The sequence below is a fragment of the Hydractinia symbiolongicarpus genome, chromosome 5, assembly GCF_029227915.1.
Source record: "Hydractinia symbiolongicarpus strain clone_291-10 chromosome 5, HSymV2.1, whole genome shotgun sequence".
Classification (NCBI taxonomy): domain Eukaryota; kingdom Metazoa; phylum Cnidaria; class Hydrozoa; order Anthoathecata; family Hydractiniidae; genus Hydractinia; species Hydractinia symbiolongicarpus.
This window is the reverse complement of record NC_079879.1, coordinates 19531120-19557225: the sequence shown is the minus strand read 5'-3', so window position 1 is coordinate 19557225 and position 26106 is coordinate 19531120. Positions and strand designations below refer to the sequence as shown.

The 26106-nt window shown below is 33.0% G+C and overlaps 2 protein-coding genes across 2 annotated transcripts; both read left to right on the top strand.

Annotated features, from left to right (window-relative positions):
• The first annotated feature begins 16118 nt into the window (after positions 1 to 16118).
• On the top strand, positions 16119 to 17580 carry LOC130645166 (uncharacterized). Its single transcript, XM_057451059.1, has 3 exons — positions 16119 to 16279; positions 16902 to 17155; positions 17388 to 17580. Exons 1-3 carry the CDS (start codon positions 16222 to 16224, stop codon positions 17505 to 17507), a joined length of 432 nt encoding a protein of 143 aa, XP_057307042.1. The 5' UTR covers positions 16119 to 16221; the 3' UTR covers positions 17508 to 17580.
• A 1499-nt stretch (positions 17581 to 19079) lies between these two features.
• On the top strand, positions 19080 to 20058 carry LOC130646035 (uncharacterized). The gene is made up of 3 exons (XM_057452169.1): positions 19080 to 19125; positions 19327 to 19713; positions 19829 to 20058. The coding sequence occupies exons 1-3, from the start codon at positions 19080 to 19082 to the stop codon at positions 20056 to 20058; spliced, it is 663 nt and encodes a 220-aa protein (XP_057308152.1).
• Positions 20059 to 26106: the final 6048 nt, after the last annotated feature.

The following is a 26106-nucleotide window of genomic DNA, read 5'->3' as shown; positions in this document are numbered from 1 at the left end:
TCAGCAATCTTGCTTTTCCAGAGATATCAAAACTAGTTACTGTTACCCCAATTTTCAAAAATAAAGGTTCAACTCTAAACCCTGCAACTATCGGCCTATTTCTCTTTTATTCAATATTGATAAAAATTTTGAGAAAGTGGTTTATAGAAGACTCATCTCTCTCCTAACTATAAATAATTGCTCAATTGATAGGCAGCTTGGTTTTAGAACCAAGCATTCTACCATTCATGCCCTTATTAGTCTTACTGAAAACATCAAAGAGAAACCTTGATCAAAGCAATTTTTATTGTGGCATCTATAGAATTTCAAAAGCCTTTGATACAGTCGACCAGCCTTTTAGATAAACTTAATCACTATGGTGTAAGGGGCTTAAGTAACTCTTGGTTCGAATCATATCTCTCTAACGTTTGCAATCGGTCAAAATTCCGAACTTCACTTCTGCGTCAATTGAGATAAAATATGGTGCACCTCAGGGTTTAATTCTTGTACCCTTATTGTTTTTAATCTATATTAACGATTTAACTAATTCTATTATCTACTCATAAGTATTTCATTTTGCTGACGATACTAGCCTTCTCTATTCCGGTAATGATCTAAAAAAAATTAAAAAAAACATGTTAACGTTGATCTGTTATTCCCTTCCAAGTGGTTAAATTCCAATAAAATCTCTTAACATCGCTAAAACTGAAGCCATTCTTTATAAACATTCTAACAAATGCATCAACTATAACTTAAAATTAAAACTAAATAGGAAGGTACTTCAATTTGCTGACACTGTTAGATACTTAGGTGTCCTACTAGATCACCATATTACATGGATCCCTTACACTAATTCTATAGCTTCTAAATTAAATAAGGCTAATGTATGCTGTCTATACTTGACACTATCTACCTTTATCTACACTAATTGATTGCTATCATGCACTTCTAGCGTCTTATGCTACTTTTTCTTGTCAAATCTGGGGTCAATCAATATCAAACACTCATCGTATTATCAAACTACAAAGAGCTGCCCTCCGTGTTATTACTTTTTCTGATTTTAGACAATATTCTTTATCCCTTCTATCTCAATGTTTCGCATTTCTGATTTTATAACTTTATCTAACATTATATTAGTCTTTAATATCCTCAATTGTCTAACCCCCAAGGACATTTGTAACCTTTTCATTTTAAAAATCATTCAATCGAAATATCAAACTAGAAACTCCTAACAAGCCTGTGGTTAGAACTTCCTACATTTGGTGTCAACTCTATACTCTATCAGTGTATTCTCTGCTGGAATAGGTTCCAGCAACATTTTTTTAGACATGACTTGACCCTTTTAAGCCATGTTCAAATTTAATCAAAATTGTAAACTCTTCTTTCTAGAAAGCTACAAATTATATCACTCAAACGGGCAGAGCTGATCGCCTTTTAAAAGCGCTCTGACACGGACACAGTCTTTTGTAATAATAAAATAAAGCTCAGCTGTATTGAACAACGTGTTTTAAATTATCCACGTGTTTTCTTTCACGTGCGCATGGCTTCTAATGTTTTTTAACAGTTTTGTTTTCTCGTTAAAACACTCGCTTCATGTCGGTATGCAAAAACACAGTAAAAGCGGTACAGCGGGTGGATTTTAAAGGGGCGCGAAAACAATAGAGATTTGAATAGAAATTCAAAAAAACAATGCAAAGATGTGTCTCCTTTTCTCTTTAAACCTCCTTGTTTTATCGAATCGGAATAGTTTAAATGCTCAATTTTTTTGGTAACTTGTTCTGTTTTTTAACCACGTTACTTACTTTCTTTATTACTTTGATACATAAGTTGTCCAATTTGTTTTTAACACTTTTTTTCAACTTAGATAAACGACTATGGTTGCAAAACCTATTGGAGCTCTTAAAATAAGACTCTATGAAAGTGTTTGTGCGAGAGTTGACGATTTAGCGTTAAAATAATGTTAAGCAAAAACAATTTCTATAGCGCTATTGGTCTTTTTCCAAAAAATTTTTAAAAATTTTTTTCAAAGTGAGTTTACACTAAAAGGCGAAAGTTTTGCCAAGGGCCACAATACCACAGTACTACGCGCGTGTTATATTTGTGAGTAGCACTCAAGTAACAAAAAAAATGACGGAGAAAATAACCACCGATATGCATGTTTAAGCCATTGCATAGAAACGCTGACTATGTACAAGTATTGCATTTAATTTTTAGGAGATGCCTTGAAATGTTATCAAAAGCCAACTCAAAATTCGACAAAAACAGTTTCTGATTGCCCAAGTGGCTTTAACAGATGTGTAGCCGGAGAACTAATTGTTACCATGACAGTAGCAGGGACGGACATATCCAGCACCCAAAGTATATTTGCGTGCACCGTGGACGGCTTATGCAATTCGTACTGCAATATTACTACATCAGTAATAAAAACATCTAGTCTAAAAGTTGACAGTTGTAAGGTAATTGTTGAAATTTTGTTCCTCAATGTTGGTGGAAGTCATTTTATTTCCAACAGCTACGACAAGCCAATTTACTCTACTCAAATTATTCCTTAACTATTCATCTTCATAATATAGCATAATAAGTTCAAAGGTGACGTTTACCAGTTGCACAATGACATAAACATTTTCTGTTTTCCTATAGACATATTGCTGCACTGGCTATGGATGCAATGAATCTACAGAACAATCGACGAACGATGGATACTTTTTTGTTGCCAATGTTAAACTTGTTGGAATTGTTATGATGTTTTCGTGTGTTTTGATTTCGTACCTTTAGAGAGACTCGTGTATCAATTTTTTTTAAAGAATATTTTATTTTTGCACAATACTATAATGGCTGTCACATAAGCCAACCTTAAGCTTAAAATGCACGAGCGAAGCCGTGTTTTTTCCAGGTTATGAGTAGTATTTTTATAATGCAAAAAAGCTTTTTTAAGAGCTGTTTTTGAAGGATTTGTAATTGATGCAACATAAATTAAAATTGTTATGAAAATCTTTTTTAGTTATTTATTTTCCGTATAATGAACTCTTATCACAATTCCATGCTGGAAGTTAAGGAGGTTTTTATTTTCTCAAATAAACAAGCGAATGAAAATACCAATGGCAAAAAGCCAAAGTGGCCACATTTTACCTTCTTAAATAATAGGAGAATTAATCAAGTTTTCTTTTGGTCAGTAAGACCATTCTTGCTTACAGCAATAAAGGAGTTGGGATTTTCTGATAATGATCAAGCAAGCATAAAACAATAAAATCATGCAATTAAAAATCTGACAGTATTCTGAGCGCGGGAAATTCGTTTTTCAACCCAGCAATATCTTCCCTACCACAACTATTATTGAAATTGCCAGTGGTAAGAAAAATTATGCCGGGTCTCCTGGCTAGTATTTTATACACAAGTGTTTCGATTTAACTAACTCTTCCTCAAGGCAATACACGCTTTTCTTCACAAAAATACAAATTTTTTTATCGTTTTCACATTTAATTTGAAATTTCCGCCTGATATCTTGACAAAGCACATTCTCATTTATAAAAGAAAATGCCAACACAATAATGGTTTGCGTTGTAACGTACCATCCTTTATTCTCGCGCTCAGCAGCACTGTATGTGCCTTTAATTATTATCTCGCCAGCAAGGATAGTATTGGTTTCCAACTCCTGACTAACTAACTAGCTAACCCCATTTTTTGGCGAAATTATTCCTGTCAACGAAATAAAGTTTGTGTTGTGACATTCAAGATCTAAGAATAATTGTAATAAGTTTCACCGTTATATGGAATTCATAAAAAATTTTAAGCGGTATTTTCGAGAAATGACCAAAGGTTCTCAGACGTATAGGACTTAAATATTTTACATGCATGTATGAGGCGAGTTGTTATGGTCAATCCGATTAACAGCCAAACAAGACCCTGGTACGGGCCGCTTTTTATAACCAGTATATTTGTTGCCATAAATAAAAAATGAGTTTGCCTCGCTGTTACAGTCTCTGCAGCTAGTAAAAGCAATTTAATCGAGTCCTTCGAACATGGCAGGGGGTCTTTTGGTTGTTTATGCTTTTCAACGTTGACTTCAGAAAGTCATTATTTGTTTACCCTGGAACTATATTTTATGGTGATTAAATCTTTTAAGAAGCATTTTTTAACAATTATCAACAAAATGTGGTAACGTGTGATAAGATAAGCTGATTTTGTTAGCTGCTATTTTACAAGTCACAATGTGTAAGTCTTAGATTGTGGCATGTAGCTAGTTATATCTTGAATAAGGAAACAGAATAAAGGCTAGCTTAGATAGCTGGCTTACGAAGTATATAATATGTTTTCAATGTCTTATGTTAGCTGAAAAATTTTTTATAAGCAACATAGATAAAAATATTAGGTTGAAATTTCGCTCCAAATTAACATAATGCTTAGCTACCTTTACTCCTTATATATATGCTATGGTTTCCTAAAAGCACTATATACTGCGTTTAAGCAGCAATATAGTATGAACTGAACCCGAACTGTGTTGATAAATATAGGTAATAGGTGCCAATAACAATTAGCTAAGAAACTTGTATTCAGAAATGCGTGACCCAAGAGATAGATTAATCTACTATCACTTAAATGTGTTATATATTGTATAGCATCAGCCATTTAATAATAACGTAGCAGCCAAATTAGTCATTTTTTACGACTCTCCACCCTTGTAACCCATCGTAACAAATCTAGTACCACACACACACACACCACTTTTTACTTAATATTTAAAATTTTGAGATCTTGTCTATTCATTTCCATTTTCATTTTATACAAAAAGCAAAGTAGTGTTCCAATATGTAGATCGTATACTAAAATAACTAAAAATATCTGACATACATAAAAACTAAATTTTCTTAACAGTGCGTAACAAATATGATCATATCCCCACCCCTCAGCCATTATGTAATTATTGGATGGTCCCTCAAGCTATATAATTTGTTTCTTTGGTTCGTATGTTTTCAGCTTCAAATTCTTTTTGTGGCGCTTCCGGACCGAATTTTGTTTTGAAACGTGACATTTTTCTGCCTATGACTGGTGTGGCTTAATTTTGCACAAGTGTGACGCTTTTGCTTGCTAGCTATACATGGCAGATCAACAGTCACATCAGCTGTTTATAATAATTGGAAGACGCATTTCGCTAGTCTGGACAAAACTATGCTTTTTAAGAGCACTTGTTTTTTTTAAACAGAAAAATGAATAAAAAAAAGATTTTTTTTATTTAGTAATGCCTTATTATGTCTGCCTTTGTACATGTTAGCAACATTAGCTAGTTAGCTACGTGTATTTTCTTATCCAGCTAAATTGCCAAAGTCATGTTTTTTACTAAGCTTAAAGAAGAACCTTATTACCATTCAAAATTTCAACAATGGAAATCTGCCGTTCGCATTACAGAACTCACTAGACTGTACCAGGCGTAATTTACCCGCCCGCCTCGATGTCAAAAGTGCAAGAGGTTGACCAGGGACAAGACCTGCACTGCTGCCTGGCTAAAAATAATGCGCGCAATTTTTTTAAACGATGCAAGAGGTAAATTAAATCAAAATTACATTTAATGAATGTTCAAGTTGTTCTACAAGTTCTGAAGTCCATTTAAACCTGTTTCTTGTTGCTTTGCTTGCTATTATTCTTTTTCTTCTGTTTTGCATCGCAACGCGCATGCTCGTCTATTTCAACCCGGCGCCTGGATCAGCAAGTGATATTATGTAAACTTTTTTTCTCGTCAACCGATTTAATTTTTCTTGATCACTGGCTCGAATACTTGAACGTTTTCATCGTTGGCATGCTCTGCAGCAGATATTTCAGATGTAAACTCTGGTACAAGAGCTTTAAATTCACGATCATCTTCTTCGACCACAGTCAATTCTTCCTCGGATTTAACGATACCGCCGCATTTTTCAAAACAGTTTTTAATAGTTAAACAGGTTACCTCTTTCCGCGACTCTTGCAGTCAATGAATAGCCTGGAGGATGTTAGCGGTTTTGCCAATGTCTGTCGCTGAATCTTTCTCGTTACTATTCTCTTTTTCGTTGTTACAAGCTCGTGAGCTTGTATTAAAACGCAAATGTGTCCTACAAGAACGGAAATTTTTGCCTCTCTGAGCACCGACACGGGAGTAGTCGTGTGTTCGAATCTCATCTTGGTAACTATTTTTACTTTTTTTTTCTTTTTACTATCTCGCCCGCGACGACGTGTTTACAGACTAACCTTACGAAAATTGAAATTTCGAGAAATTTTCTATCAATATTATTGCCTATCCGAATAGCAAAATATGTCGTGTCTAACTTCAGCTTTTTATAAACTTTTTTGGCGAGGTTGTTTGCGTATATCATACGTCTTGTTTAATTTTCATTCAAAGTCATTTAGATCATGCATTTCTTTGCTCAACAGCGAATAAAGTTATTTCAAGATAATATATGTCATCTAGAGGTATTGTTTCTTGTATGAAATAAGTAGCAGTTATCGCACAGTGCCAAAAAAAATATTGGAAAATGTTTTGAGTTTTTCAGGTTCTTGTATAAACGTGCGAAAACTAAAAAACGGGAGAAAATATAGCAATTTGTAACCAGCTCAAATTGATAGTTATATATATTCTCAGATTTAAAATGAAATTTTATACCCTAGTGGATAAAGCGATTTTAATTATCACAGGCTGCCTTTCTTTTACATTGAGCAACGTTTCGTTTCCGCTTGTACCTATTATCTGTGTTATTAGTACAATATTTTAGAAGGACATGGTTATTTTTTTGTTTCTTTGTTATAAAACCCACTACCATAATTTAGAATACAGCAAGAAATACTTCCTTTTATTTTTTTTCATATTATCTGGCAGTGTATTTCATGCTGGGTATAACATAAACATTTAGAAGTTGCCAATTTTCGTTGCGTGTTGTCTTTTCCTTTTACTTTCACCATAGTTTACATTTTTGTACAACCCAACAAAATGTTTTAAAAAATAATCTCAGGACTGCAAACAACTTTATATAGCCAGTATCAGTTTTTTGACAACCATGCAAATTTTTGATCGAATAGTGCTATTTTTGCCAGAAAATTGTAAACCTGGAAGAACTTAACCTCCTTCACCCCTATCACAATGTCTAAATACCGTTACGGGCTGGTTGTGCAGAATTGAAAAATGGGGGAGAAGGGTTTTACATATGCAATTTTCTGCTGAATTTACCCCTTTATTATGCACACGATAGTAGATTGGAAGAGGTAAATAAGTCTGACTTTAAACTGTTTGTAAAATGTCTGGGATGGAGATGATTTATAGCCTTTGATGGCATTATTTTACAAATTTAAAGTTTCCCGCAAATCACTCATAAAAAAATATTATTTTTTGTTAACAGTAAAAGATATTTTTACGAGTTAATTCCGATGCTACACGGAAGTTCAAAATGGCCCTTTTTGGACTATCGCCTGTACTAAAAATTGAAACATTGTTTTTGTTTTCTTGTTGAAGTATAAATTTAGTATAGCGTGCGCTATATTCACGCTCCCCAAATGAAGGACAATTAATATAGCTATTCTTATAGCCAGCTGCAAATTCAGGAAAATATTATTTATTAATTTCGGCCTTAGTCTTACGTTTCTTTTTTTGGGGGGAACTAGAAACTTTTGTAAATTCTTTATTTTAGGCCAAACTTATCTTATTTTTTGTGTAATTAATAGTTTTGGTGTTGTTTTTTTTTTGTTTTTTTTTTTTAAAATCTATATTTCAAATCACAATTCATTAGAGTGCCTTGTGCATGTTCTTCTTTTTAAAATTTGAGGAATTCTGGAGTTTAAACTGAACTAATATAACGAAGTTTTGGTAGCTGGCCCCTCGTAATGCTAACTGTGAAACTCATTTTTGTTATTCGAAACTTATGTCTGCATATGGAATGCGTGCTTACAAAAAATAAGTATTAAAACTTTAGACGTAAAGGGGAAATAAGGGCTAGAAAGTTTTTTTTGTTTGTTTGTTTGTCTGTTTGCTTTCTTTTACAAAACGTTATCACATAATAATATCAAATATATCGTTTTTACTTTTCGCCGTGTTCAAGAAATTTAAATTCAATACCTTTCAAAAGGTTTCTGGAAATATTTTGGTGTTTTTCCTACAAAGTGCAATTTCACTGATTAGGTTTCTGAAACTTAAACTAGGAATAGGGCCCGCAATCGCAAATATATGTTCTGCTAAAATATTTTCACAAAAATTTCTTGCTACAAATAAAAAATAAAATAAAAAAGTCTAAAAAAATCACCATTTAAAGTTACAAGAACGAACAATGACTTATGTATACAAATTTGAATCCAATTTTAAAAAATATTGAAACAGCTTTGTGTACAGGGACCACAATCTCGTACCTCTTAATTTAAGCGACATCGTTATTTATTGTCGAATTTTCAACTTCTGATAGCACAAATTCTTTTTTCTGGCAAAACCACAAAAATGGCAAGGTGTGATTCTTATTCCCACTTTGGGATTTAGTACAAAATGCATTCCAACTTTTGTAATGGTAAACTTATTTTTCGGACAACTTTCCACTTCTGTTTTCCCTATTTTTAAAAGAACCACCATCAATCAACTTTAATAAATACTTTAAACGGGTAGCTCTCAGTATGTGTCTTGTCATTACTTAACTTCTGTGAACTTCTGTGCACTATTAGAGGGCTGTCTTACGCAAATCAAGAACAGAATACGTGAACAATGCCCATGGTCGTTATTTTAACACTATGTCTCGTTACGAGAGATCTTCCAGCTAACTTTTATTTATTTAATTTGCTGGTATTTCTGTGGTTGTTTGCTTAACAAATACTGCACTTTGCCAAAAGGAACACTAAGCTACGAGAGATCCTTCTTTTTTGTTTTCTTTATCTCGATTTCTTGTTATTTCTGTGGTGGCGTGCATAACAAAAACTGCACGTTGTTTATGTAGAAACACAAAACTTCAAGACAGTTTCGCACAGTTTTAATTCCTTTAATTATTATTCAAATCAAGCGAATATCTCCTTCGTTAACCCTATTTGGCACAGATACGTTTTTAAATGATGATGTTGGCATGAAGAATTTGTAAAACGAAAGTAATTTTTAAGGCGGCACATTTTTCTCATTTATTGTTCATGTAGATACTGAGTACTTAAACTTCATTTCAAACCAAATATTTTGGTCAACATGCCTTGTAGATTTTTGTGGAAAACGTGTAACGATGTTAGCACAAAAATTTGGGTTTTCATATTAAGCCATTTAGTGTAATGTCTTATCGCTTTGGGGTATTACAGTGCCTTTTTACGAATACATCTGCTGGGCTTCTTGTTTACGTTTATAACTCACGTTTACATCATGCTAAAACTGGGAAGAAAATAAAAAAATGTTTGAAATATCAGTTGTCAATTCCTGGCTTCAAATACGTATGACGGAAGAGATCCCTTTCCTCTCGTTATGTCAAAAAAGTTATTCTTGTGCAATAAAACATAGTTTTATATAAAGAAGGCCAGCTATACACCCAACCTATTCGCGCGAGAAAATAATATTAATATCATAATATTTGAATTCTGGAAAATAATATGATAGTCATAGTAAAAAGGAGGGCGCCTGAGTGGTGGTAAGATATGGCGCGATGGTACGCTTGTGACCTACTTTAAGCGGGAAATTTCTGTCCTCAGATCACATCGTAACAAGTAAAAATCTAGCACAATAACAATGGAAAATAGTGGTCAAAAAAGAGGTATATAATTATATTTCACTGCTGGCTATTACCAAGAAATCTTTCTTAATGAAATCCACATTTCATTTCCAGCTTAGCAGCTAGCTAGCTATATTGCTACCATCATCGTAATAGGTTTCTGTGAAATAACAATCTGATAGGCACATGACAGAGCCTATTTCGAGTCTGTCTATCATTTCAGTGTCCGGCCATGGCTTAGATGAAGAGTCCTGAATGAAGTGTGTAATGCTCATTTTATGACCTACACCACATACCCATTTAAGATCTGTGCTCTACCCAGACAAATCCCTGGCAACATCCAACGTCCCACACAGTGTCCCATCTCCCCAATTTCCCTTACATGGCTGTAGCTAACCTACTGAAATATTCAGTTGCCTATATTGAATCACCAACAAGGAAGAAACATTTAACTGTTGCATAATTTTCAGAGATGAGGGAGGGTGTTTGTTATGCTCCTCCATTACAAGCGGGGGGTCGAAGTTATGTTAAAATTGTGTTAAGTGATATTACGTTATAGGGTATGCTGCCTACCATGGGGGTCAACTAAGAAAATCTCAGGGCATGGTTGCAATGTCTGCATATTATGAATTCTCATTCGCTTGTTTTTATGTAACTACGAGTTGCCGTTTCTTTTATATAAAGTTACATTCTCTTATTTATTCAACAGATGATGATATACTTTATATATAGATGCCGATAGAACCGCCGAAGTTAAGCCAACAAATATTAAGTATGCAAAGAGATTAAAGGTATTTTTGGTTACAGTGATATGTTTTCTTTAATAATTTATATCTTTGTCTCTTATGCTGTGTTGACGTAAAGGATATATGAAAGAATATTCGAAAACAATTGAGTAATTCAGGTTATGCCATGCAATATTTATATATACTTCAACACTCACAGTAAAGAATAACCAACAAAGTTTGATTAAAGTTAAAGTTATAAAGTTAAAGTTATATATTCATAAAATTTTTTGAATTATCAATCCACTTTCTCAAACAAACATACATAATATAACATGTAAATTTCTACGTTCTCAATTATATACATATATATATGCATGTTAAAAAACGATTAAAAAAACAAAACCAAGACGAAGTAATACACAATAAGAACAAGCCTTCAAAGAGTATATAGTAAAGATAAGTTATTATATATACTTTAAGTAAAATAAAATAAAAACTATACACACACGTTTCTCAATTTATGTTATTTTATTTAAAATACATGTAATTTTGCTCTGCGTAAACGTATGGAGAACTTTTCTTCGAAGAATAGATAACACAAATATACACCGTATATATTTAATAATTTTGGAATTTTAAGGAAGGGGCTCTCATTCAGGGGGAGGCACTTGTGAACTCATTGCATACTATATGTATATTTATATTGGTACAAATAAAAATAGTTTAAAAAAGCTAATTTATAGATAGATAGCATCGGATTGGATCAATAGCACATTGGGGCAATCTCCCTGCTAGCATAAGTTCGTGAGTTCAAGTCACACTCGATCCATATCTATACATCACAAAATCTAATGGTATAGGTTTGTACTTATCTCGCATGCACAGATGTTCCTTTAAATTAATTGTATTATTTTGCCTTGTTTGAATAATTTCAAAATGAGTGCCTCCTTTAACCACTATTTTATCAAATGAGAACCTTTTTTGAAAATTTTAAGGGTGGCGCTCATTTAATTTCTAATCAAAAGAGGGCACTCAAAAAGGGGTGTCCATTCAGTATTCCTAAGCTGTTGACAAGAACATTTATTTACAGGAATGTCAGGTATGCGGCCTGGAAAATGCAGCAGCTAAAAAGGTATGCCCATGTGGTAAAAAAATTGAAAAAAAGGAAGAACGTTAGAAAGTTACATTCCAAAGGGCAAAGTAAACAGCTACTTGCAAAAGCAAATTATTCATGGAAGAGTAAGTATATATATATATTTTTTATATATTTTATATATATATATATATATATAAAGCATATAAATTTTCTTGTTTCTATTATGTATAAGTCCTTGTTATTATATATAATTGTGTCATTTTGCCTAAGTCAACGTATTAAGCCTTCACCCCTTCCCCCTAAACATCTAAACAACATTTGTGTTTAGCAAAATAATATGAGTAGTAGTTAGATTAGATAGATGTGCATATTTTACATGGCTAGCCTCACAAATATCAAGGGATATATCCTGTCAATTATTTCAGTTAAAACCACTAAGCAACAGCAACAGTTGCCAGTATGAAAGACTAAAACTGGACTATAGCTAGCTAGCTAAACTGATATCACAGGACTCAGAGGTTTAAAAACTGTAGCTGGCTGAATACATCTAATGATGATAATGAATATCACAACAGCATGGCATGCTGAGGTTGCAGCTGCATCATTTTAGCAAGAAACACAAAAAGCTGCCTAGCTAGCTTGGTGGAGGGTGCCTTTCATTTTACCAGACAACAAAGCCGCCTGACAAAAATCTATTTAGTTGGTTTCAATGCTTTAAACAGCCAGCCGTCTGTTATTTAGCTACGTTACTACTGTAATATCCCATTAGGTAGATTATACAAAGAAGCACTACAATTGAAGAAAAGTGCAGAAAAACACAAGATAAAGTACAGCCCGCCATCTTTTATTTATCAGCTACGCAAATATTAGGAGCAGAGCTTTACACGGTGCTTGCAAGGCCGTAAAATAGTATGCTTATCATATTATTATCGACTTTCAGAATACTATCTATATCATATTATTTTTGGTGCGACTATGTTGATACACCTTGCTGGCGTCAATCAAGAGTCGTTTTTCAAGTATGGAATAATAAAAGAGAAATAGAAATTGAGGATGCGCGTTTGTGTCAAATAAGAAAAATAAAATATCCGATCTTGATAAGTGGAACAAAATACAGGGTTAAATCACAAAATCCAATCCCACACCCAAGGTAAAGGTTTGCAGGGACAAGTTTCTGCGAATCGAAACTAATTTTTTCGTCGAATAAGTAAGGCAGAGGGTGTATAGGATTTTTATAGAGTTTCCGCATTTCGTCCACATATTCATCAAAAATAACTAAATTTTGTTTATTTTTCGTATTGTTTACCAGCCATTTAACCTGATCGTTCTCCAATACATTTCCGACTAAGTGAGACAATGGAAATGGAGTGTGTCGATTTTTAAAGATTGTGCCAAGTTTAGTTAGCGTAAATAAAGGGATTAGTAATTTCAAAAAAACGAAGGACGGGCCTGTAGCTAACATATCCTTATTTTTGGCATGTAATGAATACCTTTATAGCTAGCATAAAACTACCAATTTGGGAAGCATGTCTACTTAGCTAGCGTATAAAACTAGTTACTTAACTGGCATAAAGCTAGCTACTAAACTAGAGTAAAACTAGCTTATTAGCTATCAAAAATCTAAAACATATCTACTTATTTAACATAAAGCTATCTTCTTTGCGAGAATAAATGAATTCTTTAAGACAGATAATCCGCTATAACTACTGCACAGTGATTGACACAAGTCTGTTCTGATTAGAAATCTTCCGTAACATTGCTTGTTAGTTAGATACAATTGCCCACAAAATATGTTTGCTCTTGTAATTTTAATCTAAAAACCAAGGACCAAACAGTTTATCAAAGGAGCAAAAGAACATAGCTAGCTACATAATTTAGTATTAGTACTTTCTGACCCCCATGCTCCTTGTTTATTCAGAAGTCGCCGTGGTCACATGTAATCGTGTAATCCTGTATACTGCGGAGCCTTAAGAAAAACTTTTGCAACATTAAATGAAATGGAAATGGATCATATTTTTCTGGGAATATTGTAGCTATATTGTGTCCAGAAACTTTTCGCATGTTGCAAACAACTGGGGTAGTATACATTTCCATCAGGTAGAAAAGTTTTTAACTATGCCAGCTTAGCTTGGTAACTTGATGACTTGATGACTTGGTAGCGTGGTAGTTTGATAGAGCTTCGTATCTTGATAACTTGATAAATTTGTAGCTTAGTAGCTAGATAACTTGGTAGCGTGATGGCTTGGTGGCAATTGTAGCTATGTTTCAAAAAAACCGGGGGAGTACACATATCATTTGATAGGTCAGGGAAACAAGTTCTTTAAACATAGAAATACGTATACTGCGGCTGGATATCATATTTGTTTTACATGTTATAAGAACTAGTCATTGGCCCGTGGAATATGTTGTATGAAACACACTGCAGCCTTACTGGTACAGAAGTTTTAAATCAAACCTTTTTCGCTTTGGTGAAGATAAAGCCGTTTGATTGGACAAAGTGGAATCTTGGGAACTCAGTTTTTTATGCGTTTTATCTAAAAATTACATTTCTAATTTATCGGTGGCGAACCTACATGTGTCTAGCTCGACAACTCTTTTTATATTGATTGCATTGCACAGTGAAAGTAGCTAAGCGCAGCAAAGTTTATTTCTTCATTATTGAAATTTAAGTAAGTTGGAATTTCGTCTTGATAGTACATTGACAATATTGTTATAAACTTTTTTTTTACATAGTTTCCCATCAATTTCACTCGTTCTTTTTACCGTGCATTTCTGATTCTGATAGACAACAAATTTTTCACACGGCAACAGATAGTTGTTGTTCCGTGTTTGTTCGGTGTCTCATAAAAAATACGGAAAGGTATTTTTCATTGAACCGTGAAAGACCAAACAAAGTGTTATACTCTGTATGTTATTGTTTACTTTAAGTCATGGTTTATAAATTTCTTTGTATAACAACGTATAAAGTCAAGATAATGTATGCAATCGTAATGTTTGCAAGTTAACTAAATGATAGTAATAATCAAATGATAAATTTCCTTGTCCTAAACAATCAAATTAATTGTAAGCTCAAAAATGGAGAACAAAGGTTCCTTAATGACGACTTTATAATTTTAATTTTATAATTATAATTAGAAACTGAAACGAGAGTATAACGCCCAAAAAATAAATAATATTTTCCTGAATTTGCAGCTGGGTATAAGAATAGTTATTGTGGCAGTTAAATTTGCTGACGTAAGCAATAAAGTTTCTGTGAATGGTGAATTTAGAAGGATGTTCTGAAAGATCTTTCTTTCTTAGCTTGTAAGATAGAATTTAGCAATTCTCATGTGAAATGCTGAGTGTCAAGCCTTGGTAGCGAAGTTATTTTATCTAATCTTGGAAAACAAGACCGTGATAATTAACAAAATTAAATTCCAGAATTAATTGCAAACCATCAATGACTCTTGAATAGTGTTACTAATTGTTTGTCCTTGATTTCGAAAGTGTGAATATAGCGCACACTATACAAATTACAGCAACAAGTAGACAATAGCAACATCCCAATTTTCAGTAAAGCAATACTTAAAGCCCGTAATTTTATTTAGACATTATGGGTGAAGGCATCCTGTCAAATATTGAGAGGTTCAGTTGGTCCATGTTTGCTATTTTATGGCAGAAATAGCACTATTCGATAAAAAAGCATTATGGTATTCAAAAAATGTACACTGCCTATATAAGGTTATTTGCGGTTTTATTAAACACAAAAATACCGAGATTATTTTTTATAATATAAAAACAAGGCTGGGCTGTACAAAAATGTAAACTATGGTAAAAGTAAAAGTAAAAGAGAAAACGCAACAAAAATCCCTACGCAACTTCTAAATGTCCATGTGTTAGTGGGTTTTATAACAAAGACAGCAAAAAAAAAAGAATGGATTTTTAAAATTTTGTACTAACAAAACTACTATGAATAAGTCGAAAATTATTGTTAGTCATTGTAGGACAAAGAAAGCTTGTAATAATTAAAATTATTTTATCCGCGGGCGTATGTGAATTTCTGCTGGTCTCGTCATAATTTTTTTCAGCTTTTCATTTTTCGTACTTTTAACGGGAACCTGAAAAACTCCAAACATTTTCCAATGTTTTTCTTCACACTGTGTGATAACTACTACTTACTTCGTACGAAATAATAATACTTTATGATGAATAATAAATAATTTCATTCGCTGTTGAACTATGGTTGAACAAAGAAATGAATTAATTGACTTAGATTGAAAATTGAACAACCTAGGACAGAATAGTAATAATGCAATGAATTAAAATTTTTTACGACATCTAGAGAAGACAACCAGATATAGACATAGATCACTTTGTTATGATAGATTCTAAGAAACAGGGGGTGCGTCTACTTTTAGAAATTACTGAGGACTTAAATAGCTTTAAAAACGAAGGTCATTAATAGTGCAAACCAGGTGGTTTGAAATTTTCAATAAATCACTTTATATACACATTTTTTTTCAATAACTAGATAAGAAAGAAGAATTTTTAGGTAGATTGAGAACACCCGTACTGAAATACAGTCGACATATGTTTTGAAAACATAATGACAGCGCTATGGTTATTGTGTTTTAATTGCCTGTATAAAGATCTCGATGAGCAATGTTTTATTTAATCAGCGAGATAAACTACCATTTGAAAAAGGCGTTGTTCGAAGTTGTAAAGTTCATTTGCATGTTACAACAGATCGAGAAACACTAATATGAAAATGCAGAAAACAGTTCTGGCTGCATGCTTCGTTCTTGCATTCTCCCAGATGGGTAAGTTTCTATTTTTTCTTGAACCTAATTCCGGTTTTAGATTTAAGAAGAACAAGAAGCTGATGCGGCTTGAAGAATTGCAACCCTAATTTTAACCTTTATACAAACATTTTGCAAAAAATTTAAGTGGACAAATGTAGTGATTTAGGGAAAAACAATAACCCATGAACAGAAAAATTTTCAGATTAAAAACAAGAATTTTTAATTCTAGCCTAGTTTGAAAAAAATAGTGAAAGTATAAATATTTAGCAATTTTAGTCTAAACGTAGGCGACTTAAAAATCAGAATTTTAAGCGCTTCACACGCTATTCTGGAACACCATGCTAATAGCCTGTTGAAAACGAGTTGCAGTCAGCGTTTTCCAGTCATTCACATTGATTACCTGGCACAGTCAGTGTGACTTACTGGCACACGCTACAAAATGCTACAAGAAAATCAAGATTCTACAAACGAGTCACATGATTAAAGGTGACTTAAAATTATAGCTCGTCATGTGATTGCAAGGGTTTGTTGCAATGAATCACTCTCCTTCGAGGAATGTTCTCAAAAAAAGTCAAGCTTCAACGGAATTGTTAAACAATTGTGTTGGCATCCTTTCCTTAATCCCATTTCTTCCTTTTAGGAGATGCGTTGAAGTGCTATCAAAACACAAACGCAAACCAAACCAAAACACTCTCTGAATGTCCCCAACGTATTACGAACACAACATGCTTGGCAGCAAAAGGGACTGCTTCTATAACAATAATGAGCAGGGTCGAGACAATGACAATAGAATTCTTTATGTGCACCCTAGGTATAGCGTGTGAATCATTCTGCGAAACTCAAGAAGATGAGATGAAAAAGAGTATACCCGGCATAAAATTTATCAGTTGCAAGGTGATCTTATTATAAATATTTGTTTTAACAAAATTACGTCCCACACCCTCTTTATCAAAAAATTACCCTACCCCCGTTTAACCTTTCTAAGACTAGTGTTTTAAAATAGAACAGATCGATTGCTCCGTGGACAGGTTGGTACATATAGGTTTGAAGGTATATATTTTAAATCAGTGTGTTAGTGAATATAAAAAAATTAAGCTTTAGTATTTCTTTCTTTATTTTTATACAGAGTTACTGCTGCAATAGCGATAAATGCAATGAAGAATCGACGAATGATGGATACTTTTTCGTTGCCAATGCTAAACTTGTTGGAATTGTTATGATGTTTATATGTGTTTCGTTTTTGTAATTTTAGAGAGATTTATCTAGCTTAGATCACGTTGTCAAATTTTCTTTTTTCGGAAGTATAATTTTGTGTGTGATATTTAAACCTCCTAGCTTTTAGAAAATATGCGTTTGAGTGAAATATAAACAAACACCAACATGCAGCAAATTTGTACATACTTAGTGTACTGCGCATCCAGCATAGTTTTAAAATACACCGCTTTCAATAGATATATCTAAAATTGATATAGCCGATTTGTAAAAAGTATCCCCCCTCCCCTTTTTACCTCTGTATATGGAGAATATAGCTATTGAATGTAACGGTAAATAATACGACAAAAATGAAAGATAAACCCCGTTTCATTTTCTTCAAATTAACTATAAAAAGTGTAGAAAAATGCATGGTGTAGTTTGATCGCGCCCTGAGTTGGTAAATATGGATTTTTTGATGACAAAGTAAAAAACCGGTATTTTGATAGCCACATTTACATTTACAAGAATTTGCTTTGACTATGCCATAGATGAATTCCCGCGTAACGTTATTTGTTTACTTTTCGGCAGTAAGCTTATTGACTTTAGCATCTGCGTGCCAGAAAAATATATACTAAGATTTGATGAAGAGATACTTGTCCAGTGGATTTCATATCAGGGAGACATGATTAACCATTAGGTTTTATGTTATTATTGAGTGCAAATTGTCGCCTCGTAGTTTAATTGAATTCATTTTACAATGATTACGTGTGACGAATTAGACTGAATAGATAGTTCATGGAATCAAAATGTTTTTGAAACACTTTACCAATATTATCACAATAACTGCAAAGAGGTGCTGTGAATCATTTTGTACTAACTTGCTGAAATTAAAACTTCTTTTTAAATTAGTCCACATTCCTACGATTGCAAGATACGATTACAATTCTATTCGTGTCTTGTAAGTTGATGAAATTACTCAAAAAGTAATAAAGTAATATAAAGATTGGCTGACTGACATAGAATCTTATACCTATCTCAGCAAGGAATTAAATCTTAAAATGCTTACACGAGCTAAGAATAATTGTGCCACTATTAGGAAGTATAGACGGGAAATCTGCTGTAACCTGAGTTATGTTGCAGTTATGTAATATTGAGTATATTAGGAATTGCAAATACGTACGAATACCGAAAATGAGGAAATGAAAATAACTACTTAGACCCGCCTAAGTCATTAGTGAACAGAACTTTAAGTCACATGGAAGCGTCAAAAGCTATAGGTATGCTGGTTGTTACTGAAAATCTGCAAAATTTTGGCCGTTAATTAAACTCAGATTCGAAATTTAGGACGTTTGTCAAAGAATACCGTGTTTTTTAAAACACTAGCGATTATGTTAGATTGGGAAATAACCGTGATACGCTTATTGGCTCTGCTGCTTTTAAAAGCCCAACGATTGCGCTAAGAATAGCATTTTCGTAAAACCGAGATAGTAATTTTATGATAGATACAAAATTTTGCATCATGAATTGTTACGAAATATGTAGGTCAGCAGTTGTGCAGATACCTACTGCTGTGGAAACACAATCGCCCTAGTTTAAGAGGAAGGTAGCATTAGCAGGAGTACAGATGGCTATTGGATATAAACTTTGGGTCGCTTATTATTTTAAGGAAGGTAGAATCAGCTGGATTGGAGATGTATACTGGGCATTAAAGCGACTGTGTTAAGATAATATGTTGCCGGTTGTGCAAAACGTAATAAAATTAGCAGGATTGCTTAGGTTAACAAAGTAGGTTAGCAGAATTGCAAAAAACAGGTGTTGTACTAAAAGATGAGTGTAAATGCATAATAATTATATTCATCCTCTGAATTCAGACTTTGTCACATCTTACGTTGAAAAACAAACTTCTGGAAATGCGAATAAAGAGCTTAAAGTACTAGCTGATCAAATTCCAAGTGTTTTGGACAAATGTCGAGAACCAACAACTCTAAAGAAGTATACTTGTTTATTTTACCTTTGGAAAGATCGGGCCAAGAGGTACTCAATAAAATGTTTCCCAGCCGACGAATTCCAGGTGGCATTATTTCTGTTGAACTTAATTCAAGGTGATGCGTCTATTAGTATTATCGAAAGCTGTTTCTATGCCATCAAATTTCACCACAACATCATTTCAGGTCATGATCCTTGCGAAGCTCCTATCGTTAAAAACATGCTTGAGGGGGCAAAGAAAATGAAGATAGAGCAAGTGAAGCCGGTCTACTGTTATAGGATCTTTCTATCCTATAACAGTAGACCACCTTAATTCGATTTTTAATTATTTATGAGGTGAAAATGTCGATTTAAAGAATTTAAGAACACTAGTGATATGCTTTGTAGGCTTTAGTGGCTTCTTAAGATTTAACGAAATTGGGAACTTAAGTCGATCTGAAATCATTTTCTTTGACACGTACATGACACTTTTCATTAGCAAAAGCAAAACCGACGTTTATAGAAAAGGTTCAACGGTGTTTTTTGCAGAAAATAAATCCGACTTGTGTCCCGTTAAGAATCTTAAGCAGTATTTAGTAAAGGCAGAAATTGCTGAAAATTTATTTTTCCAGCAATAACCACAGGGAATTAACATTCCCGGAAAGTAATAAAAAGCCTATCTCGTACACGAGAGCAAGAGAAATGTTTTTAGATGTGATTAGAGATATAGGTTCAGATCCAAGGAATTTCGAATCACACAAACTTCGTTCAGGCGGTGCTTCTGCAGCAGCTAACAGTGGAGTTACGATCGGTTGTTCAAACGACATGGACGTTGAAAGTCAGGCCAGCCAAAAGACGGGTATGTTGAGGATAACATAAGTGCTTTGCTCTTTGTATCTCAGACATTAGGACTTTGAAACCACCCCTACTTTTAAGCACAGAGTACCAAATTTGACTCCACTCACTAAAATTTCATTTCTTTCTAAGTCTTGAAGAGATTACGTAGACAATAAGGCTGTTATATTCGGTTGAACAAAGTGAATAAGAAAATAATAACTTAATAACTACGCTTTAAAAACTGTTAACTATATGAAAGATATCCAATATCTGTAGGGAAGTTTTTGTTCTTTTTAGTTATATTCGGATGCCCAATATGATATTTAAGAAGATATTTAAGTTGTTGTTTTTGTTTCTTCAGTGGTCATAAACTTTTTCACCGCCGCTAGCTCCACTTTTGTGTAAGTCATTAAAGTCAAAAAATAAAACAACCGTTCGTAGCCTCTTTAACCGAGAACAGCTTAACACTTTTAATTTCTTTACCCATAAAAAGGCGTCTGGTGATATTTCTCCTTTAAACAGCCTTTCTAAAGGAAACGTGTATTACAGGGGCATTTAAAAAGGGGGCGTTTATTAGAGGATTTACGGTAAGTCATCTTTTTTATTTAAAGCTGTGTTTCTAAGTTTATAGCTAGATATTATCGGCTACCATCGTTTAGCGTTCTCTCCATAAAGTTTAATCAATTTTTGAGGAGGAAAGGGAAGCCAATTTAAAGATGTCAATATTGCGGGCGTATATAATTTGTATATAATATGGGTAAAATTTTGAGTTGCATCAACTTCTTTTTTATCTTGGACTATAAATACTTAAGCAATGCTGTGATTATTGTGTGCGCAGTTGAACCACAGACTTTGAAAGAAGATTTGTAAGAATACAGATATTTTGAATAATATTAAATGCTATACACTGGTTAAAAAAATTCGTACGTAGCAGCCTAGTTTTACCAAGATTGATTTAATTAATAGCAGCGACTGTTCCCCCAAATCAGCGAGACAAGATGATTATCAAATTTCGCAGGACTTTTTTATTAAATGCTCAGTAAAACTGTTTGAGGGGTTTGTTTTTTTTGATCGAACTTCAATCAGTTTGTTTGAATATTGTGTAACGTAATAGTTACTTTAAGATTATTGTAATTTTTATAATAGTTATTGCATATTTTCTTTTGTCTTTTTAGCTTGTGTTAATATTGAGACATGTTGATCTTATCAGATACAATCTCTCTCGACACATATTGAAATATTGCATAGGCTGTTCTTATATTAGATCAACGCATTCTAAAAGTTTGCATGTTATATTTATAGTAGTCTTGGTGTACTCTTGCAATGTGGTAATTATTGCTGTTGTCAACATTACCATTTTTTACGAACAGCGTACATTATATTTCGTTGTGCGTGCGTGGTTGAGAATGTACCATTCGATGACAAATCGTTGTTGCTTAATTTATGTCGATGTTCACCTTGATCATCCTTAACCCCACTGGAGAGAAAAAATGATCGATTTTTTAAATTTCAAAAACATTGAAGCAAATAATAAAATAATAAACGTACATATCCATCTTGGTATCACCATCACAAACACTTTCTTAAAGTAGAAAAGTGCAAGATGGCGTCGAAGCGAGCGGACGTGTTTTAGGTTGTGTACGTGTTTTTATACTTGATATCCATTTTTGCTATCAAGAGACCATGTTTTATTACACCAGCTGGAATGAGTAAAACTTTGCTTGTGGATAATTATGGTGAAATGAAAGAAAATCATATATCCTCATGTTTATGGTGTTCGAAAAATAAAGGCAGAGCATACATTCGTAAGGTATCAAACATAACATTAATAAATGTTCTTTTGCTTGCTTGCAGAGATATCGAATACCCTGGTCCTTCGTCATTGACCCGAAATGAATTCGCAAACTATCTGAAAACAAGAGCTTTGAAAATCGTTCACCAAATATGAGAGGTCTATTTTACAACTTTAACGGGTTATATGAATTGATAATTTCGACTAAACTTGACATCATAACACTGTCCGAAACACATCTTAGTGTGGATGAGGCTATTATTTACGAGATCCCAGGTTACATATTTCTTCGATGGGACAGAGTTGCAGGCAAAGGTGGTGGAGTGGCAATTTATATTCACAATACTTTAAATTGGAAACGGTGAATTGATCTGAAAAAGCAGGAATTGGAAATTATTTGGATTGAAGTTTTCAATAAAAATTCGCGCAGTGTACTTGTAGCTACTTTTTACAATCCACCCATGGGATCTAAATACCTATTACCTTCGTTTAATATAATCTGTAACGAAGTGTTGTTAAAATCATCATCAGAAGATAAAGAGACAATCATCCTAGGAAACCTGAATGTTAATTATCTTTGCAAACACTGGAAAAGAATTTAAATCTTTATTGACTATTTATGGATTCAGACAATTAGTTAAAAAGCCGACACGTTTCAACGACTCTACATCTACGTTATCGATATTATAGCGACAAATGTACCGTCAACTATAGTTAGTACCGATGTCGTCGCTACGTATTTGAGTGATCATGAAATGGTTGTCATTACAATAACTATTGTTCTGAAGCTATGTGTATTGACATTGATAACATTGACTGGAGTCCAGTTTACAACAGCAGTTATGTATAATCTGCATTATTTTTCTTCAACACCCTGGTGAAGGAGATTTTTGACAAACACGCGCCACGGCTTACTAAAAAAATGAAAGGAAAACCTTGTCCTTGGATCACTCACGAAAATAAAAAGCAATGAACCGTAGAGACCAGGTTCTCCGAAAAGGTAGAAAGCACAACAATCCCGAGGATTGAAAATTGTACAAAAATCTACGGAACAAATGCAATAGCAACATTAAACCTAGCCGAGAAGAATATAATAAGAACCTATTACACAACAACAACTTGAATCCAAGGAAATTCTGGAACATCATAAAGAATTTGTTTCCAACGAAGAGTAAAGCAAATTTCGCTACAACCACGTGCAACGAGGCAGAAAATATATATATATATATATATATATATATATATATATATATATATATATATATATATATATATATATATATATATATATATATATATATATATATATATATATATATATATATATATATATATATATATATATATATATATATATATATATATATATATATATATATATATATATATATATATATATATATATATATATATATATATATATATATATATATATATATATACTTTTATATATACTTATTTTACTAATTTCGATACATACGCACATACATTGACGCAGGACAAACATTTATAGCAGTTTGTGCAACTGAAGTTTTACAATAACAATAACAATAACAATAACAATAACATCAACAATAACAATAACAATAACAATAATAATGCCGTCATCGGTACAGCTAAGTTCATCACCTTATGAAAAACTGAAAAGTTGTAGTCTGGGATAATTGCTACACTAAAAATATTTGCTGGTCTGAAACACTAACTGAGCATATAGGTTCTGGTCTCATAAGCACAATCTAAGCATGGCTAATAGACGGATTGCCAACTTTCCCATACTTACAGTATTTAGTGAATTGTCTACTACCAGAGTCGAACCGGGGCTTAGATAATGCTTTATGAGTATTTTTTTAAAAAAATACTTCATATACAATTTGTACATGCTTGAGAAAGTTGTTAAAGTTTATTCTACACTAGAAGTCGAAACTGAAAGTAACGAAATACATAATAGTCTCTAGAAGTATCTTCTAAAGACTTTTTGCCTAAAACGCGTATCCTAGAAATAGTAAAAAAAAAAATTCCAGTACCGGGAAGGGCTAAATGAAAACTATGTTCAAAGGTGTTCTTACCATGGATATTGCCCCGCAGGTGTGGAAGTTAATTTAAAATTGTCCTGTGGACGTACATTTCTGAAAATAAATGAAGATCTTTTGTGGCTGGAAATAAGGCAAGAACAAAAAAAAAACAACTCAAGATTAGGTTGACATAAGATTTCAGGTTCAGTGAAAAGAGCTAATGCATCAATATATGTAGATACCTCAAGTTATAGTTCACTTTTGGAGTGAAGTTTACATCTGCTGGCGACATGAAGTCAGGACTAAATAAATAAGTTATGGTTTTGAATGCTGGAGAAACAAGAAAATTTATAAAAAGAAGGTATTGTTTAGTTCAGCTGACAACAATGGCAACTGTAATACTCTTAAAAGATGAGCTTACCTTTGAAGTTTATTATGAGATGCTGTGGTAGGCATGGATAAAGCTCTTTCAAAACTAAGCAATTAACAAATAACTAGCTAGGTAGATTACTAATTTTAGACTAAAAAAAAGACGAATTTTTCCTTAAATGAACCATCACAAAACTAATAAAAAGATCCTAGCCAGGCTGACTCTAATATAGCAGCACAGCTGGCAGCTCTATAATATAATATTTAGAATATTTCCGTTCCGCGTTAGGTATAAAACTGGAATATTTCGGGAAATCGGAAAGCGCAAAAGTCATGCGAGAACTGCTGCAACATAAACAAACTGCAGTGTGCAGGAGGAAATATGGGACGTTTAGCTAGATTAAGACATTGTTTCCAGCGTTTTTTGCCATACTGTCGTTTTTTTTTATGATTTAATTATTAGTTGTTATATATGGCTTCTTATAATACAGAAGATTTACCGGCAGAAGCTAAAGAACGATATCGAATCAAGCTGAACATTTGTGGGTTAATAGAGTGCTCTTATCAACTTCCTGATGATTAAACTAGACATCTTGATGTAAATAAGATCAATCCATTTGCAGAAGATATCATTTAAGGATGTTTTGTTGCTGCAAAATTGATCTGCTAAACTTAGCCATGGTGTATGGAGCCTTAGTTTGACCAATGTCATTAAAAGTTGGTCCTTGTAAGATAGTGGAGATCTATTTGTGATTGGCAGAAAACTTGTTGTTGATGTTCAGATAAAGATGTTCAGATATAACATTAAAACGTTCGATTGTTATAGCAGTATAGCTAAAGTATCGTATAGCTAAAGCCGTAGAACAATAAAAAATGTCACAACCTGAAAATTACTTTCGTTTTACAAATTTCTCACGCTGACATTATTAATTAAAAAAGTCTGTGCAGAAAGCTGTAGATAAAAAAATAAATGTTATCGCATAAAAGAATGAGTGAAATCACCCGTCTTCTGCCTAGTCATTTTTCAAGAAAGAAAATATACCGGGATAGTTACGATTGCATAATAAACATTGTTTACACCATGCAGAGTGCAGAGAAATTAAATAAGTGCATAGTAAAATACTGAAACATATTGGGTAAAACTTTTAAAACAATCTAGAAATGTCAGGCTGTTTATAAAGTATTAAACTTTACATGTACAGATTTAAGTTTATTTGCTGTTTATTGAACTTATAAGCTAAATAAATTAAAATAAAATGAAAGATAACGAAGGAGATATTCACTAGATTAAGTATTACAATTAAAAGAAGAATTAAAAATGTGCGTAAGTGTCTTGTAGTTTAGTGTTTCTATATAAACAAAGTGCAGATTTTGTTATGCACGCAACCACAGAAATAACAAAAAGAAAAACAAAAGAAGAATTTCTCGTAGCTATGTGTTCCTTTAAGCAAGATGCAGTATCTGTTAAGGTTACTGTAAAGGAAACAATTTTTTTTAGGTTTTTTGCAAACATTCATGACATATAGAAAAAAAAAATCTTTCGAATGACATATTTTATATTCCATGAAAATATTTTGAACATCCCTTTTTTCTGGAAGAAGCCTTTTCAGAAGTGTTATATCATTCAACCCTTTAAGAAAATATGTGCAAAATGAGTTGAGTATATTTATATATGA

Excerpts from the sequence above, each read along its gene's own strand:
- LOC130645166 (XM_057451059.1), top strand. The coding sequence starts at position 16,222 with ATGAAAATGCAGAAAACAGTTCTGGCTGCATGCTTCGTTCTTGCATTC. Across the intron at positions 16,280-16,901 it reads TCTTGCATTCTCCCAGATGG|GAGATGCGTTGAAGTGCTAT; the intron begins GTAAGTTTCTAT and ends TCTTCCTTTTAG. Across the intron at positions 17,156-17,387 it reads TAAAATTTATCAGTTGCAAG|AGTTACTGCTGCAATAGCGA; the intron begins GTGATCTTATTA and ends ATTTTTATACAG.
- LOC130646035 (XM_057452169.1), top strand. The coding sequence starts at position 19,080 with ATGGCTATTGGATATAAACTTTGGGTCGCTTATTATTTTAAGGAAG. Across the intron at positions 19,126-19,326 it reads CGCTTATTATTTTAAGGAAG|ACTTTGTCACATCTTACGTT; the intron begins GTAGAATCAGCT and ends CTCTGAATTCAG. Across the intron at positions 19,714-19,828 it reads GCAAGTGAAGCCGGTCTACT|GCTTTAGTGGCTTCTTAAGA; the intron begins GTTATAGGATCT and ends TATGCTTTGTAG.